Source organism: Astyanax mexicanus, chromosome 13 (genome assembly GCF_023375975.1).
Source record: "Astyanax mexicanus isolate ESR-SI-001 chromosome 13, AstMex3_surface, whole genome shotgun sequence".
Taxonomy (NCBI): domain Eukaryota; kingdom Metazoa; phylum Chordata; class Actinopteri; order Characiformes; family Acestrorhamphidae; genus Astyanax; species Astyanax mexicanus.
The window spans coordinates 36,348,444-36,368,015 of record NC_064420.1 but is presented as its reverse complement, the minus strand read 5'-3'; the positions used below and the strand labels follow the sequence as shown (position 1 = coordinate 36,368,015).

General features: G+C 38.1%; 1 protein-coding gene across 1 annotated transcript; it reads left to right on the top strand.

The window, feature by feature from the left end:
- The first annotated feature begins 3,489 nt into the window (after positions 1 to 3,489).
- On the top strand, positions 3,490 to 19,329 carry lrrc38a (leucine rich repeat containing 38a). Its single transcript, XM_007246311.3, has 2 exons — positions 3,490 to 5,028; positions 17,418 to 19,329. The coding sequence occupies exons 1-2, from the start codon at positions 4,398 to 4,400 to the stop codon at positions 17,660 to 17,662; spliced, it is 876 nt and encodes a 291-aa protein (XP_007246373.1). The 5' UTR covers positions 3,490 to 4,397; the 3' UTR covers positions 17,663 to 19,329.
- Positions 19,330 to 19,572: the final 243 nt, after the last annotated feature.

Here is a 19,572-nt window from a genome sequence, read left to right as displayed (position 1 = left end):
TAAAACTGGATGGTAATCCTAGAACTAAATAAAACATACGTGCTTGTCCTGGCCCACAGAGGACGACGGCTTTCTTGCTGGTCTGTGTTCTCATCTGATGAGCTTTCTGCCCCATTAGAACCCCCTATCTCTTCTTCGTCAGGTTCCTCATCTGATAAATCTGAGTCTGAATCTCCCTCAATTATTTTGTACAAAATCTTCTTTGCTTCTGTCCTGTCTCCTAAAACAATGCATTAAAAATTACTGGCTGTAAAAGACATGAAGATCATCCTGGTGTCCACTGTAGAGGACATTTATAAAATGGCTATTATTCAATCCCAAAAGTAATTAAACTGCTCTCAGACTTCATTAAATAATTCCTAACAACCTCAGAATAAATAAAATACATGAATTTCATAGTAGAAATGCAATAAATAAAGAATATTTTACTAATCCTTTCTCCTTCCATAAAATGTGCTTGTTGTTATAGAATCCATTTTTTAGAAATAGGAAGTAGAATTTGTCAGTACCCCACCCGCCCAAACATGTGGTATCACTGGAAAGCTCAGGATGTCCTCTTTAAGATACAGCAGGACTTATTAGTGTAACTCAAACAAGTAAAGTGTGAGATGCAGAAACATAATGTCCACTACAGGGGACACAAATGAATAGGCCAGGTCTCAGGAGGATAAATAGGAGTTTCAGTTAAGTTCTCCAGCATCGGGGCAGGAGTAGCATTAGCATTTCGAGGTAAGTAATATCAGCCTGTAGCCTGCTGCTAACACTGGCTAGCACTGCTGGAGCAGCATTAGCATTAGCCACTAACCAGGCTAGCTCTTTTGTTGCTCAGAGGTGAGTATAGGTAATATCGCTTCTAATGCTAAAGCTCCAGTCTTAGTACTGGAGAAGTTTTGGAATCTAAGCTTATTGTAAAATAAATGAAAATGCTTTACTCACCCAAATAAACAGTTTTCAGAAGATAAATTGGCTTTAAAATAACTTTTTATTACAGTTTTATTTACTTAGCTTAGCTTTAACTTAGTTAGCTACCCCCCACCACCACCCAGCTGCAAGACTTGCAGAATTAGAAGTTCCTTATAGTGTCTATTAAAATGTATATATAAACTTATATATAATCCTTATGATACTACTTAAACAAGATTTGACATCTTTACTATCCGTTTATCACCTTCTGTTTTTTAAAGCAGGCACTCCCAAGAGTTCCAGCAAACTAAGGCAGGGTTCAATCACTGTTTTGAATCCTAGGTCATGCTGCTTGCCATCAACAGCCAGAGTCAGAGAGAGCACAGTTGGCCATGCCCTTGCTGGTATGGTGGGTCAATGGCACTCTTTCCCCTCATCACTTCTAGTGTGATGCAGGTCAGCACAGGTGTCTGCTAGCTAATGAATCAGAGCAGGGTCACTGCCCTTTCCATCTGAGTGCATTGGCTATCTAGTGATTTGGAAAAGAAACGGTTTCTGACTTTACTTGTATTGGAGGAGGCATGTGCCAGCCTTTTACCCTCCTAAATTTGGGGTCATTACTATTGATAAGGGAAGTATTAAGGAGTGTAATTAGGTGGGTAATTTGCCTTCCAAATTGGTAAGAAAATTATATAATATGAGAAATAATTTGTGGATCCAAATATCATGTTTTGCCATTCCATCAATGCTGAGCCGCTGATCTATGGTGCATCCTCAGATTTTAGACCAGAGCAAGAATATGTCCAGGAACTTTTTGGTACATTTTTGGTAAATACGTTCCTGAGTATTGAAATGCAATTTGGACTGGGGAAGACGACATCAGCCAAGAACAAGAGAACTCAATTTTTTTTTAAAATAAAAGCATATTGAGAAACGGATCAAGTTTTCACTGCTCTCAACATAACTGATCCAACTAATCAGCTCATTAACAACCGTTAACTGGGTTGGAGGTTAAAGCAGGCAATACACTAAAATGTACAGGGCAGTGGGCCCCAAGGACCAGTGTTGAGACTGAAACACTGCTGTAGACTATTCTTAGGCTGTTAGGTCTAAACTGCAAGGTGGCATTGGTGGCATGGTTCCCGGGTTTCCTACCTTGTTACTTCCTCCAGAACAGCTGCCTAGCGCATACTGTGTCAAACAGCATGCCGCGCCTGACATTCATCATTTATTCAGATGCCTGACTTTAATTTCATATGGGAAGCACAGTCTGGCTTTCCCTGCAAGGCTGGCTGAACCACTGGGAGGATATCCTGTACTTACCTTGTACTTTACCCCACTAATGAAAATGACATTTCCTCCGGTCTGTTGCACATTATGGCACACAGAGCAAAATGTCACATTAGTAACAATAGGATTACCACGTTGACTGACAGATGACTGGCAGAGGGGCAGGTACAGATGGGTTGGATACAGATGTCAAGAAGTGTATTTTTTTTAATTGCACTGTTTTATTGCTCTCCTCTCCAGCATGTGTAATGAAAGTGGAAAGCTGTCCGTGCTCACAGCATATGTCGTGTTGGGCTGGAGATTTACAGCAGCACAGGAGTGCACACGAATCTGGACCCACGGCGAGACAGAAATAAACAACAGCTGGAGAGCCAACGAGCAACGGTGTCACGGGAGAGAGAGCTGGGGGAGAGAGGTGCCGTTAGAGCCTTTTGTTGTCTGAAATGCTCTTTTAGTCTATGCCACTGTAGTTCAGCACACAGCTGAAGACTCCTCTGGGTTTACATAGTAGCCGTGCACTCCGGAAGGTAAACAATAGTGACTTTATATTACAGTGTGTGATCTAGGGGGTGCATGATTTACTACCTGTGTGCTATTTTAGAAGTGTTGTGTGCTGAATGAGATTAAAGTAATACGCTTCTGGTGAAGTGAGTCTCCTGGTCAGGCCTGTAAGATAAATCATATTTACTGTATATCGTTATCACAATATTATAAATAAACATATTGAAAGAGCTGTTATATTATTGCAAAAACCATCAAACTCAAACTGTGTTACCTTGTTACACTGTGCTCACTGTGCTAACGTGTCATAAATAGGCTGTGAACCCCAAAATTAATTTGAAATCAAAAATAAATTCTGTTATATTGTCTAAACGAAATATTCCCGAACATTTCTCTTTGAGTTATGTATTTGTTGTATCTTTATTCTTTACGTTTCTAGCACTATCTATTTGCATACTGGTTGTATCCTCCAACAACATTTTTTTCTCCATCAAAATTTTTATGACTGTTTCAAAGCTATATTTTATTGAAATTAAGTTAAGAAAGAAAACTAAATATGCATACAATTTGAATCACATTTATTGTAATTCAATTGTAATTCATTTAACAAAATGTCAACTAAAGAAACTAACAGATACAATTTAAGTTTAATTAACTCAAGTTTTTTAGTGAATAATACTGAATAATTTTAAGGCAACCGGTTTCCTCCAATGATTTAAGTAAATTCTACTTAATCCAGGATTACAGTGTACTCATGGTCAAGAGAGACCCCTGGTCATTTTGACAGTTTTCCATCTCTCACTCTTTCAGGACACTAATGTGTATGCAGATGGATATGGGCTCATCCTCATCACCATGGCAATAGAGCTGGAATATGTGTTCGTCTGCTGACTGAATCATTTGCGTCGGGAAGACAGAAGCAGAAACAGAAGCTAAGCGTTATCGTCCACGACCACTGCTGTCTTCTGGGCATCCAGTCTTTCCAGGATTTGGCGAGCCAGCCGGGCTCCAGCCAGCCTCGGGTCAAATCTGTTATAGCCACCAAGCTGAGGGTTGTGTGCACTGAGGCAAAGGAGGGGATGGACCAAAATGGAGATGGTCCATACAGCAGGCACTGGAGGCAGTGGCACTGAAGATTCGGGCTTCAGCAGTCAGCAGAGACTGTGGGTAAAAACCCAGCCAACCAACACCTCCCTTTCTGTCACATCCTCTTTTTCTCCCTCCCGCCCCAGCCTCCCTCCCACCCCCTAGTCTGTGGTTTTGCTCGTTTCTATTTACCTCTCCACTAATCCCCCGCGTGTCTCTCTCTCTCTCTCGCTCTCTCTCTCACGCTCTCGCTCCCTCTCCCTCTCCCTCCCTGCCTCTCCTCAGAGCCAGCAGGCTGCCACTCGACCCACACCGCTTGCTACATGATCTCTTGGAGAACATCGTTCCGTGTCTTTGTTCGATGTGTGCTGTTGTTTGATGCTGGAGCTTTTTTTAAGCCTGTGATCTAACAGAAAAGAAAAGATGCCTTCGCGACGACTCTGACTCCTTCTCCTCCTTCCTCATGTTCCCCCCTCCCTCTTCCTCGTCTCCTGCCCCCTGACCCTTCCCTACCTCCATTCTCCTTTGCCCCTCTCCGATCCCCCTTTCTTCCTTAACCCCCACCCCACCCCCCTGTTCCCCCGTTCCCCCCCTTTCACCTCTCAACCCCCTTAACAATGTTCTCATGTGTTCACTGGCTTCAGTCTTTCCTCGCCTTGCTGTCCTCTACCTTTTTTGCTTTGGGCCAAACCTGCCCATCCATCTGCCTGTGTCCAGACCATCACACTGTGAACTGCACAGGTCAAGGGCTCACCCGTCTACCAGACTCCATCCCTCTGGACGTGCGGAGGCTCCTCCTGTCGAACAACTGGATAGCTTTCATCCCCTCTGATTTCTTGGTTCTCCACAGTGACCTGGTTTACCTGGACCTGAGGAATAACTCCCTGACTAGACTGGAGCCCGGGACCTTCCTGGGCACGTCCTCCAGACTCGTCTACCTGGATCTGGGAGGCAACAACCTGACCGAGATCTCCTCCGGGACTTTTGGAGAATCCCGCAGCTTGATTAAGCTGCGACTGGGAAACAACCCCTATTTGAGTATGGTGGGCGAAGACGCCTTCTCTGGCCTCACCTCCTTAAGGGAGCTGGAGCTGGAGCGGAGTAACCTCTCAAAACTGGACGTCAAGGTGCTGAGCCAGCTGCCTTCCCTGCGAGTAATACGCCTGGAGGGGAACCCCTGGCTGTGCGACTGTCATTTTGCCAAACTATTTCTCTGGCTGATGGAAAATCGTCATAAGCTCAAAAATGGTAAGCTGATTAAAAAATCTCTATTTGTTTGTTGTGAGTATTTATCATATGCTTTGATCTGCTCACAAAAAGAGAGTGGGTAGTAGTGGGGTTGGTGATGTTGGGGGTGGTGGGTTGAGGGGGTTATTGATAGTAATGATGGTCACATGCTGCCTATGATGAACACATTGATGAGTAACTGAAAGGAAAGTGCTTTGCTCAAACCCGTAATCAGACCAGGGTTTGATGACATAAGCTGATTGCTGTCAGAGTCTCCATTGTGTTCCTCTCTCTAAAAGATAACATTTGCAGCACCACATACCACCACTATATCCAGACGACACTTTAATGATGTATGACATTTATTGAGATCAAGACAATGAGGTCAGCACCACAGGCGATCATAACAATGTGCTACTTTTTCGTTATATACATAATTTATGAAACAGGTGCCATATTGCAAACACTCACTACCCTACTTCTGGTGTGATTGGACAACTGCAAGTGCACAATGTGTGATTGGCTGAAACAGAAGCAGATGTTTTTTGTAGACATACCATCCTCAGTTCATTAGGTCACTGATCATTAGTTCCACAAGGTAAGGTCACGCAGTATCAGATTGAGGTTCAAGGTCTTCCTGTTTCTCAGGGAGGGCTGACCTGGACAGCTACATGGACTTTGTGTAATTTATGAGGAATTAGGTTCACTTCCCTTCTGTTCCTGTTTTTAATGTTCACCCAATATGCTTGGCATGTTTCACACAATACTCACCTGTTGTTATGTGAAATACCATTAGGAATCTAGTGAATATTTAGCTAATTTAACTGTAATTTCCAGTATTCATTTGAAAAAACACCAAATTTAACATGAGGATTAAACATGTTCAAGTTCATTTGAACATTAATATTTTAAAGAAGCATTATTTACCAAAAGCATGTCTGAAAACAACAAAGGTGATGTAGTGATTATAGTATTTCTTTATACAACCCCGTATCAGAAAAGGCTGGGAGAGAATGGTAAATGCAAAAAAGTGTGGATGCAATTTAACTGATTTCACAGGTGATGTCAACAGGTGATTGTAAAGGTTATTTGATCTTTGATGTTTAAAATGAATTGTCTTCCAATAAAATTGGAAGGGCACAAAATAAAGAACCACCATTTATCAGTAGCTAATAGCACCACATTGGTAAGGGAAAATTGTATCAATCCTTTATTAACTCCACCTAAAACTTAACCATGTTCAGAAACACCATTGACTTCCCTGGGCTCGGAGGCATATTGGATGGATCTTAATACAGGGAAAACGTTGTGTTGTGGTCAAACAAGTTGTTTTTCCAGAACATTTTAGAAAAAAATAAAAGTACCATCCAGATGTACGTTCAGAAGCCAGGGTCTGTCATGGTATGCATGCTGCATATTAAACTTTTCTTCAACCTCTGTTGTTTGCAGTAGATAAGAATACTCAGAAATACTCAGAAATACGAGTTGATCACGTCAATCCTAGAGTTCATGGCCTCGCCCACTTTTGCAAGGGGCCGCCCACAGGCAGAGCTGAGGACTGGCTGCAGCAGAGCCGACACTGTAGCTAAAGAGCTTACAGCTCTGTTTACACAAGCTAGCTAGTGTTAGCTATCTTGTATGTAAGTAACTATAGTTTAAATTGGATCTCCGGTTGATTCCGAAAAAACAGCTCACATGACATTCATTCATACTAGAGACCACAACTAGACATTTAAAAATAAATGAAAAAACAATGGAATGAGATCTTTAATGTATGTTTCAACGAGACAATGCAAAATCACATGCTGCACACAGAGGGAACGGGTACTGGACGTGTTTAAAGGAAGATGGAGACAAAATGACACCTGATACACTTTAAAAGATTTTTTAAATGTTTTCAGTGAGAAGCAATGTAACCACATTGTAAAAATATACTTTTCTTTCAATCCCTCCTTTAATGTGTTGCAGACCTTAAATGCAGAAATGGATGTTTTTTTTTTTTTTCAAATTTACAAATTAAAATAAGTTGAAATATGAAATATCTTGGGTTTATACTGTCTGCAGTTAAATCAAATTAAGGTAAATCAAAGTAAATGTAAGAAACACAGCATTATTTATTTGCATTTTAATACAGTCATAGACCTTTCTGATTTCTGAAGGTTATATTATAATCCATTTGGAGATTTAGGACTTAGAATTATGTATTTTTCTTTCAAAAGAATTCACTTACTTCATAATAATGTACTACTGTTGTGGTCTTCATTTACCCTTTTGTTTGTAAATGTCACCAACTAAAACACAGCAGCGTAGTTGTCAAGCATGCGCCCGGGTCATAGGTGAACACTTGGCATCCATAATTCAATACAACACAGAATCTGATCCTGATGACAGTGTGTTTCTAACACACTTTAGAGGCTTGCCACGAAGAAACACGAACTGCGCTCTCCTACAGCCAGGAACTAATGAGACTGATCGTGTGCATGTGTATGTGCTGAGCGAGGTAATGTGTAATGTGTTGTGCACACACGTGACGTGTGATATGTTACTCACACATGCACATGGGTCTCCGGGCGAAGGGGTAAAAGTGAGATATGAATGGAGTAGCTGTTGTATCGTGCCTCCAACTCCTCCTCATGCTGTTCAGCTACCAAGCATGAGATATGAATTAATAGAGCGCTGACTGAGTCATCAGCAGGTACTGATGTCACCTACACTCCTAAAAATAAAAAGGTGCTACAAAGGGTTCTTTAAGGCAGCGATGCCAGAAATCCTTTAAACTGGTTCAGAACATTTACATTTACATTTAAATCTGTGAAATGTTCTTCACAATCACACATCTTTTTATATCTTTCCATTTTATTATTTAGCTTTTTTTCATGTATACATTGTATAATATTATTCGATTTTTTTGATACTGTGTTTGCCATTTCTGTACCTTTAACTACTGCAATTTGTGAATTTTCCTCCGGGATTAATAAAGTGATCTAATTATCACAGTGCACAGAGGATCACGAGTTTGAACCCTGGGTTATGGTGCTTTGCCATCAGCAGCCAGAGCCTGAGAGAGCACAATTGGCCATGCTCTCTCTCTCTCTCTCTCTTGGTGGACAAATGGTGCTTTCTCTACTCACCAATTCCATTCCAGTGATGCTGATGCGCAGGTATCTGTTAGCCAGTGTATCAGAGCTGGGTATCCGGAAATTTCCTTTGTTTTGGTGATGCTACTTTGGTGACAGTTTGAAAAGAGGCTGTGGTTGGCTCCTCATGTCTCAGAGGAATATTAGGAACATTGCTAGTGATAGGGGGAGTCCTAGTGAGTGGGTGGGTTATTTGGCTAATCTAAACTTGGTAAACCTAAAATGGTTATTCTATGACATCACTCAAAGAACGTTTTAGATTTCTACAGCAACATTTCGATTTCATACACTTATTTAAAACATATTCAAATAATTATTACCCTCTTAAGCCCTATCAGGATTGGACTAGTTTCTCAGGGGGTCCTGGGGTAATTTTCTTTTTTTATTCCCGTCCAGAAAGACCATGTACGTGTTTTTCTCAGACATCGTCTGAGAAAATTACAGACTAAATTACCTACTGTTTTTCGCTGAACTCTGTGGTCCTATGGTAATTTTAGTCCCGGCTGGACGCACATCTCTGAGTTTCGTCACCTCGTGTTTAATAAAATAGCTATTTGTCCACTGTCACGCACCGTAACTACACTTTGGGCACGCATTTTCACAAAGATCTACAAAAACACAACAGCAATTGGAAATGGAGGAGCTACTGAACGAGATGTCATGTGACCAAGAAAACAAAAAAAAAAGAAACTCACTGTTCCTCCTGTTTTTTTTTTCAATTGCTGTCCAGATGCAAGAGTTCACTGAGTAGAAGTCTGAAATACTTTTTACGTCCCCCTGAGAAGCTAATCCCGTCCAATAAGGGCTTAAGAGTGTTTTTAAATCGCCACTTTTAAGTACAGTTAAAACTCTAAAAAGAGCCATAAGAACCGTAGAGAGATCCTTGAGAGGAATTCTGGAGCTGATAGTTTGTGATCTGACCTCAATCTGACACATCTATAGATGTACGCTGCAGGTTTCAGCTTCAATTACCCCAGCTATTAACATATCTCATCTCTGCTGTCGCTCTGTGTTAAACTGTACAGTAATATGCACTAGTGCAGAACACAGGACCTTCTTTTTGTATTTACCTTTTCAATCCAGACAGGTCTGATCAGTAGAGACAGGGAATGTTCTCCTCTGGTTTGTTGTGGTACATTTTGGTGCACTTGGTGCAAAAACAAAGCAAATCAATAAGAAAACACTTCAAGTTTACCAACTCTGGTAATATATTGATTTATTGATTTCTGGCTTTTTTACTCACTGTTTTTGTGTCAAGATTTACTCTGGCTGAATACACTATTACAAATACAGAGGAATCTTAGTCTTTAGTACATTTAGTACTCATTTTATACAGTTCTTGTTGATGTGATGGGTGGGCTTTTTGCCATGTCTACAGTGCTGCCTGGTTAAGGTGAATAATTCTTTTAACCCTCTAAGCATGACAAAGACTTTTTCGGAGCCTATATTAATCAAAACATTTAAGAATGACTTCTCTAGCATTACTGCCTCGTGATCTAAGTGTGTAATGCTGCCTTGAGGCAACACATATAAAAAAAACACTGTTTTAGTAAGTGAATTAAAACAAAACAACCAACATTACCTTTAAATTGCCAAATGTACATTTTTACATTTAAAAAATCCAAAATGTTTTTTATGCCTGGGGCAACACCATGTCGCATAGGGTTAAATGATTACATAATACAATTCTGTGTTTTAAAAAAAATGTAAAGATTTTTTAAAAATGTGGACATTTTAACTTTATATGGCATGGTGCTGCCCTCAGGCAAATAAACACCTTTTGGGTTTTTTACATTTTTTATATGTAAAAAAAATATTTTTTACATATAAAAAAATCCAAAAGGTGGTTATATCATCTCTATCATGGTATATAGGGTTAAATGTATAATAACACAATTCTGTGTTTTATAAAGTAATTTCAACATCAGTGACATCACCACATTAATACTGATTTATTTATTATGTATAAGGCACTGAAGTCATTTTGCGCTGCATGTTCAGCAATTAATAATATTCATTTTACTTAATATTTCTCAATTTGTTTCCATATTACGCTGAGATAAAGCTTAAATTGTCTATTTTGTCATGGTAAAATATAAAGATAAAGAAAATGATGATTGAAAATCAAAATGTATTTTTTTTAGAAGAATTTAAAAAATGTCTGCTACTCAAATTCCCTGTTTTAATCCCAGTTTTAATTAAAAACTTTTGTACAGCTTGCTGTGAACAGGTGGGTGCATGCATGGAAGTGAAAATATAAAGTAAGGAAGCTTTGAAAATGGGATTTTCTCTGTAGTTTTAATTTCTCATATATATATGATAAAAACCGGTAGTTAAAATATAAAAATAAAATAGGGCCAAACATATAATGATAATTTGATAATGACCAATATACCTTAGGATAAGCTTAGCTAGTATATATTGCTTTTTTGCTTTTTTGCAATTTACTCATTGCACCATAATTTTTAGGATGTATAAAAACACAGCATATAATGGGTTAACCTGTGAACCGAGTAAACAAACAGACTGGATGGAAACAATTGTTGATGACAACTGACTTTTGCCAATGACAGTACGGCAAAAACAGTAGCGTCTCTTTTTATCACTGGAGAGAAAGAGAGAGAGAGAGAGAGAGGTCCATTAAATATAATGCTGTCTCTGCTGCTGCCTCATTTTATTATAGGAGAAAGGGTTATGAAATACAGAGCGAGCCTGGCTATTCTTAGCACACATATTTATGTTAATTACTTGCTTCTTTTATCTGGATTGTTGTTGTTTTTGCATGGATGGATGGATGAAAAGATGGATGGAAGGTTGTGATGTCACTGATGTTGAAGCTTACTTTCTTAAAGGTGTTAGCCCAATATTTCAGTATGGACAAGAAATATACAGACATTTTTTAAATATCTTGATATGTTCATGAAAATAGAGAAATTACTAAATAAAAGGTCTAAAAATGAATAAAAATATTAGTTTTTCTGGTAACGTTTCTCTGTACAGCTCTGGAAAAAAATTAGAGACCACTTAAAAATGATGAGTTTCTTTTATTTTACCAAATTAAAAACCTCTGGAATATAATCAAGAGGAAGATGGATGATCTCAAGCCTTCAAACCAAGCTGAACTGTTTATTTTTTTTTGCACCAGGGGTGGCATAAAGTTATCTAAAAGCAGTGTGTAAGACTTGTGGAGGAGAACATGCTGAGATGCAAATTAATGCTCAATATTTTTATTTGAATTAAATTGAATTTGGGAGAAATGTTGTCTGTAGTTTATAGAATAAAACAACAATGTTGATTTTACTCAAACACCTATATATACATACAAATAGCAAAATCAGAGAAACTGATTCAGAAACTGAAGTGGTCTCTTAATTTTCTTTTTTCAGAGCTGTATGTGTAATAATGTAATTGTATAGAGTAAGGCTTGAAAGTGTATTGGTACACAGTGTTTGTATGAAATCTGAGCTATGTTGCGGACACAAAGTGCATATTATATTGATATTGACCCGTGGTTTTCAATTGAATTAATAATTCAGATGTATTTTTTCTATACACTCCAGGGAGATTTGAGTATAAATGTGATTAATGGGAGAGGTTGTGTGGTGTCTGCTATGCCGTTCTGTTTGGTTGTGTTTGTCTGTCAGCATGATTGTATTACGTAGATGTTCCACTTTAAATCTGTCATCTGGTGTCCGATGACCACGCCGCCGAAAGCAGATTAAAGGCTCCTTCTGTGAAAAAACACAGAGCAAAGCAGAAAATTTAACAAATGAATGATGGCCTCGAAGAGAGGGAAAGCAACATTGGAGAGAATCCCATCCCACTCTCCCCCAGTTATGTAATGTGCATTATCAGAGAGACCGCTTCTCACTGATATTCTTTGAAATTCAGGAGCGGTGCTGTTCGTGAGAAACAACAAATGTACTGAATTGTTTGGATTCTCGTTCAATTTAACAAATACATTTCTGTTCGATATATATATATATATATTTATAATATTTTATTTTTTTAATTAAAAAAAAAAACAGGGGATAAAGATGTAGGTATTTGGTGTTTTCAGGCAGCTTTATTTCCCCTGGTTGGTTGTAGATTAATCTGACGTAACTGTCTGTGAAGCGGGGCTGTTTTTCACCTGATCTCACGATAGATGTGTCAGAGCACGGGTCCTCAGTGCTGTGTATAGCGCTAACCAAGCCGAAGCAACGCGCATTTGGCCTCGTTCCTGGTGCGGCCTGTCTGTCACGATGCTACTAGACTGTCATGACATGGGGAGAGTGGGCAGAAAATTTCTCACAGTGTAAAAGGACACATTTTTCATTTTTTATCTGTATGTAAAAAAAATCCACTGTTAAAATTGTTCAGTATCATATTTTTATTATACAATTTTATACTAATCATGTGTATTATAATGCCTTGAAATATTATTTTCTAAAGGAATATTGAATATGTTTAGTGGAAATTAGTGAAAATCACAAATTTAGCACCGACTCTCCAAGTATATTGTTGCTGCCAGAGAAAGATCTTGTATCTCCATCTCTATTTATGGTATAGTAGTACCACAAATGGCAAAAAATGGTGAAAGAGTAAATGTTTTTAGCTTTCAGTGCAACTCAATGTAAAAATTATTTCATTTTTGGAGAACTTCTATTAGTCCATGCACTGTGGCAATACTGGCCAAGCCTGCACAATATACAGCTCTATAAAAAATTAAGAGACCACTTCAGTTCTGAATCAGTTTCTTTGATTTTGCTATTTATAGAAATATGTTTGAGTAAAATGAACATTGTTATTTTATTTTATTTTAAACTATGGACAAAATTTCTCCCAAATCCCAAATAAAAATATAGTCATTTAGAGCATTTATTTGCAGAAAATGAGAAATGGCTGAAATAAAAAAAAACAATGCAGAGCTTTCAGACCTCTAATAATGCAAAAAAAAAAAAAAGTTTATATTCATAAAGTTTTCAGAAATCAATATTTGGTAGAATAACCCTGGTTTTTAATCACAGTTTTCATGCATCTTGGCATATTCTTCTCCACCAGTCTTACACACTGATTTTGGAACTTTATGCCACTCCTGGTGCAAAAATTCAGTTCAGCTTGATTTGATGATTTGTGATCATCCATCTTCCTCTTAATTACATTCCACAGGTTTTCAATTAGGTAAAATCAAAGAAAACACTAATTTTTAAGTGGTCTCTTCGCAATGTGTGCATCTGCAGTAAATGTGACATATTGCAAATTATGCCATAAACATCAGGCAGCAGCTTACTTCATACTAAGGGAAGATTTTCAATTTTTTCATGACTTATGAGCCAGATACATCCACCAATACCATTTATTTTACACAGATAACATTATTAATAGCATGACACATCCCCCACTTAAAGAAAAAGGGGGAAACATACTTTTTAATCCAGAAATGTTTACCCAAATCTCATAGCCAACATATCTGTTGAACTAGCATTAACATTCAAATGAGCCTTTCCAACACATATCCATGAAAAACATTAATACACATAGTTCTAGTCCCAATTCTACTTTTTATAAATGTGTGTGTTTTAGCATTGGCATGAAGTTATATTATATATTGTTATAGTATTATTGAAATAAAAAACTAAAAGCTTGAAGCTAAACCTTGATAAGTACACCAGTATACCAACATTATAATGTTCACAACATTGGAATTCTGACATTTTCACGATTCCTGTTTTTTTAATTACTGCACGCACACACACACATATTTCTTATGATCTTACCTTGTAGATGTAATGTTATGATGAAAGTTTGTTTTTGTAATATTGCAGTCATATTATCACAACAAATAGGACAGAACTCTAATCAGGTCAAATCTGTATCAGATAGTAAAAAGCAGCACTAATCCCTTCTTCTTAATGTAATGCCAATTTGTGTGTCTGATTTTTTTTAGGAATGTATTAAAGCCATTTATCTGGCCAGTAAGTAATCATCATCTTGTTTTAAAATAAGTGCACAAATTCCACTGATGACTTTATTGTTTATCAGTTTCATCTTTCAAATTCCCATCTGGGTAGATTGGGTTTAAATTACAAGCAACAAAATTAACAAAACATGCTATAAAATAATCAAAGCAGTACTATAAAACAAAGTAACAGAGATTACACATTAATACCATTCATTTAAACAAGGTCATCCTTGTACTAAAGTGGATGTAATACTTTTTGATGTGATATATATAGATGGGTGAAAACTTACTTTTTAACAGCTCTATCAAAACATTAGCATAAAAACAGAGTTTTAACATACTGAGGAAACTCATCCAATCTGTTCAGTTTCACTTTAATGGCCAATATAAATACCACACAGTGACATAAATAGAACATTAATTCAGTAGTATCATTCCCTTAATTTCTGTAGAAATGAAGCCCAGTGTGTCTGTCATGTTGTTGAATTTGCAACCAGAGGCAAAACCAGACTCGCCTACTGATTTGTAAAAACCCGATTAACCACCCAGCCAGCAGAATCCCTGGACCTGGACCTTCATTTTTTACAGATGTTGCGCTGTATTTGTTTTCCTACAATCATTGGTTTCATGAATAAGAAGCTGAATTGTTTGTATGTCTTACTGCAAGACATAAAACTTATTTACACTTGATTTTATGCAGCTGTGTTGAATAAGTTCCAGGGTGACTGTGCATGTCTTCAAGGAAGCCAGGTTTTACCAGTAACCATTCGATATTTAATTTATGTAATCAATCAAATCAATTTTAAATAGCAATTTGTAATACGCATTATGTTGTCACAAAGCAGATTTACAGAAATCTGGTACCAGAAAAAATAAAACATATTTTTTAACATAAAACCATCAGTGTGTGACAGCAGTAAGGGAAAGCTCCCTCAGAGCTGGAAAAAGAACCCTTGGGAGGAACCAAGACTCACAGGGAGAACCCATTCACCTCTGGTCTCTGGACTACAGTACTTACAAATTACATGACATAGCGTCATAGACCTTTATGCTTAGGTGTACTAATATAATCATTATAGTGGTGATAAAAATAATAAAAGCAGTATTTAATAGTAATAATATCAACAGCAACAATGGAAGTTATTAAATAGTTCTGGCTGAAACTCCACCCTCTTTGACTAGGTCTGCCTAACAACAGTGCGATATATATTCTGATTGGCTCAACGTCAGTACATTATAATATACAGCCGATGGATTAGCAAGCGTGAGAAATACCATTTGTGGCGTGTGAGCGTGTGAACTCACTGAGGTGCGTGTGTCACACGCTCAAAGCGTGAGACTTGAGAACACTGTATTTAAAATTCCATTGTTCAATTTAGTCAGGAGTGAATGTTGGGCAACTAATCCAAGGCAAGTGGCATTAACTGGACAGTGTGAAGCTGATCTGTGGTGGGTGACAGGGAAAACCACCTTCTGAAAACGTCAGTTAGTGGCTGGACAGGTCAAACGTCTATCAGGGCACGTTTCTTTAATGTATTTTGCCACACTGGATCTCTCTAAATCCATGTCAGCATCTCTTCTGTGGTTTGAAGGCACCTGTTCTGGGTGTGTCGCTCACACAAGAGCAGTCTACGTCTTTCCGATTGCCTGGACACAGCTTGACGGCCTTACTTATTTATCGTATTAAAGTTGAGCTCTGTTGAATTTTTCTTACTGTAGAGAAAGGCTGTATTCATCGCAGTGCAACCCAGCATGCTCTCTCCATTGTAATGAATAGGATGTGTCCATGCTAAAGTTCTAGTAGACATGTACTACAAGGCCTCTCAGGGATTTATATAAATCAATAAACTGGAGAGTTTAATAATCAATATGGGATTTAAAGGAGAACTCCGGTGTAAAATTGACTTTGGGTATAGTAAAACATGATAAAGACTATTAACCTTTGTTGAACAGCCCACCTCCGCTCTCCCACAGCTTTCCGAGATCCAGTAATTTTGTGCACTTCGGGGCATCCACTTGCCCCTGAAGATAAATACATTTTTACACCGGTATCCAGCTCAAAGTAGCTCCACAATTCATTGGTAGAATCCGGAGAGCTCTGACATTTAAAACGAGGTATTCGTAACTTTAAAAGTGGACAAGAAGCTTATTAAAAAAACACTGTGTCTGACAAAACGGATGCTGCCATCACTGTACTGATCAGGACTTTACTTTAAGATGGCAGCTCACAGAGATTTACCTACACTATGGGATGTAAACAGTAGCTTTTAATAAACGTACTGTGCAGTTTTAAAGCTATTAATGCCTCGTTTTAAATGTCAGGGCTCTATGGATCCTACCAATGAAGTGTGTGGGGCTATGTTGAGCCTGGATAACGGTGTAGAAAAAAAAAATCTGCAGGGGCAAGTGGACGCACAAAATTACTGGATCTCGGAAAAGCTGCAGAAAAAAGGAGGTCTGCTATTCAATAAAGGTTAGTACCCTTAAACATGTTTTACTACACCCAAAGTCAATTTTACACCGGAGTTCTCCTTTAAAGCAGCACTAGGTAGGATTTCCTTGATTTTTGATCTTTTTAAAGAAGTAAAATTACAGCTTGAATCTCACTGCAGCGCTGCATTGAGGTGTAATAGGTGGAATAGCTGTCCTCTCGTGTCTGTGCCAGAGCTCCTCTGAGCTCAAACCAGACTCTGTATGTTTTCCAAGGCGGCCGCGACCAACGCTTGCGAAAACTGCGACCTGCTTTCTGACCTTCAGTTCTTAAAGTTCTACAAGGACTACTGATTCATTCTTTACAAACTAACATACAGATAATCTGGCAGAAGCTAGAAAGAGACCGAATATGTCTGTGAAAGCCAGAAAACAAGAAAGAGAAACGAATCCGCCTGAAACATTTATTACACTCTACAACTGTAGGGGGAGCCCACAAGCACAAAATCTCAATCCTACCTAGTGGGACTTTAACTGAAAGTTAATTTATCGTTGTTGAGGTAAAATCATCATATTATGGCTGGAGTACATGAAGATATTTATGTTTGTATGCATTATAATGGTATGTTGTATTGCTGATATAATGGTGATCATCCTTCACATTACATGCAATAGACAAATTATAAACATCATTGTAAATCCATGTAAATCCACCAAATCAGCTTATTCTTCTTATATGTTCACTAAATATGGATAGATACTTATGATCATTTTCCCCCACTGCATTTGAGATTATCTGTTGATGAATAGGTCATTTGAGCATCTGAAGTCTATATATATATATATATATATATCTGTGCTGTTTCATCTTAGTGTGACGCTTGTGCTTTCCCCTGCAGAGCTGGACGGCATGGAGTGTATCGTCAAAAACGAGGTTGATCCGGTCCCTCTGAGCTGGCTTTCTGAGGACAGTTTCCGAGAATGTCGGGGGATGCTCACTCTTAAAGACTATCTGATAGTCATTTTCTCCGGGATCTGTATATCAGTGGCCGCCATCATCGCCAGCTTCTTTTTGGCCTCCACGATCCACTGTTTCCAGCGGCTCAAATCCAAAAGGACAGACGAGGAGGAGGGGGAGGACTGAGTGTAAAGCCTGCGAGGCCACAGCGGCAGGTTCATGGATGTGTACACAGATGACTCAGAGAGGGGCGCTGGGTTGCGTCTTCACAAAAGACCCTTATATTACCCCACGGTGACAAAGGTGAGGCTCAATAAGCCGCCACAGGTCGCGGGACTCCCAAACTCTATGAATGAGGCAGAAATGATGTACGACGTTGGAAGGATTTTATACTTGAATACAAATTACTGAACCAAGCCTTAAGACGTAAACTGTTCCAGTAACAACACTGCGTAACATTACTGTGTTGTAGACCTCTTTATTCAGGCTGTTAGTTAAAGTGGAATTCCAGCAGTTTTAATATTTGATTTCTGCATAATTACATTGTTATGATGTAAACAATGCCATTCAGCGTGGTTTGATGTGAAAGACACCGCTCCTATAAACAGAGATATGAGAATCAGATATGTAGAAATACCAGATATACCAGTGCTAGATATATTTTTTACAATAGGTTTTAGATAAAGAACAGTAAAGAGGTATGATCTATTTAACGTAAGATATAGCTAAATATATAAAAAATAAATATATATGAGATATTTTTTTGGTTTTGTCAAGCATATAAATCTACACAACTCGACTTGTGCAGGTTCATTGGTAAATGTATCGCCATTGCAGAATCCTATACTATTAGTTAGACAAACCAGATACTTGCAGATGTAAAACAATGCTTACACTTCAATGTGGTTCAAAGTTCAAAGCAGCTAAACAATAGTAGGGGTGTCACCATTCCTGTTAGTCTGGAGGGGTAGGGGGAATAGATAGATAGGGCTTGTTAGACCTTTAAATGGAGATTTTTCATAGGCTAACTTCAAACCCAGGGGTATGAGAATCAAAAAGTACAAAAAGTATCTCTTGTTAAAATGACCATTAGCACTACATTACCATAGTTTAATGTGTAGTTTCAATGTTTTATGGTCAAATTATTCATAATAAGCATAAAAAAGTTCGCTATTAGTTTGTCTCAATAGCTAGCTAGCTAGCTAACGTTCCCGTTCCACCTTAAATGGTGCAACAGACTGCAGGGGCTGCAGCATTTAAGGCAGAACAGAAAAAAAAAAAAAAAAAGCTAATCAAAGCTAATTTTAGCTCCCCCTCACAAAGGAATTAAGGAATGCACAATAATAATATTTTTTTGCACCATCTCCCTCCTTTCTGACGACATACAATAAAGCCCTAAAGTTAACTAGTTAATCAGCAGCAGCTAGGTTACTGAACTTTAACCCTCCGGATGACGTATTGGGTCCTTGAAGGGTTGTCCCAATTCTTAGAGGGAGGATTACACATTTGAAAAGAAGAGGTAGGGGTAAGTAGTAGGGCAAAGGGGTAAAATGAGATTGGGCCTAAATACTAAGAATTTAAATGGAACAGTGTTTTTGCACATTGCTTAAAAAAAAAAAAAAAAACAGAAAAGTCATGTGACTTTCCCGTAAATAGTACAGACAATACACTTCTTTCAGTTATCTATAAGAAAGACTTTAATAAAAAAACTGATCTTTTAAAAATAATTTGCTGCTTGCTTTGATCTTTTTTAAAAGCCCCACTACTAAATAAGATTAAGAATGACAGACATGAGTAAGATACCAAGTGAAACCAAATGCAATCTAAAGTCAAAAACAGAGAGAAAATCAAAACCAGGTCTCAAAAGCAAAGGGACAACCCAAAAGGAAAAATACTACAACATATCATGGTAAATTAGCAATACTTTGCAAAGAAGCTTAAAAACAGACAGACAGGTTTTAATAGAGCAGGATAATGAGCAACAGGTGAAAGTGGTTAAGTATTCAGGTGATGAGGATCTAGGTAACTATCCTTGATTGGCTGGAGTGAAATACAATGTGTTAAATTAATGAGGATTCTGGGAAATGTAGTATGAA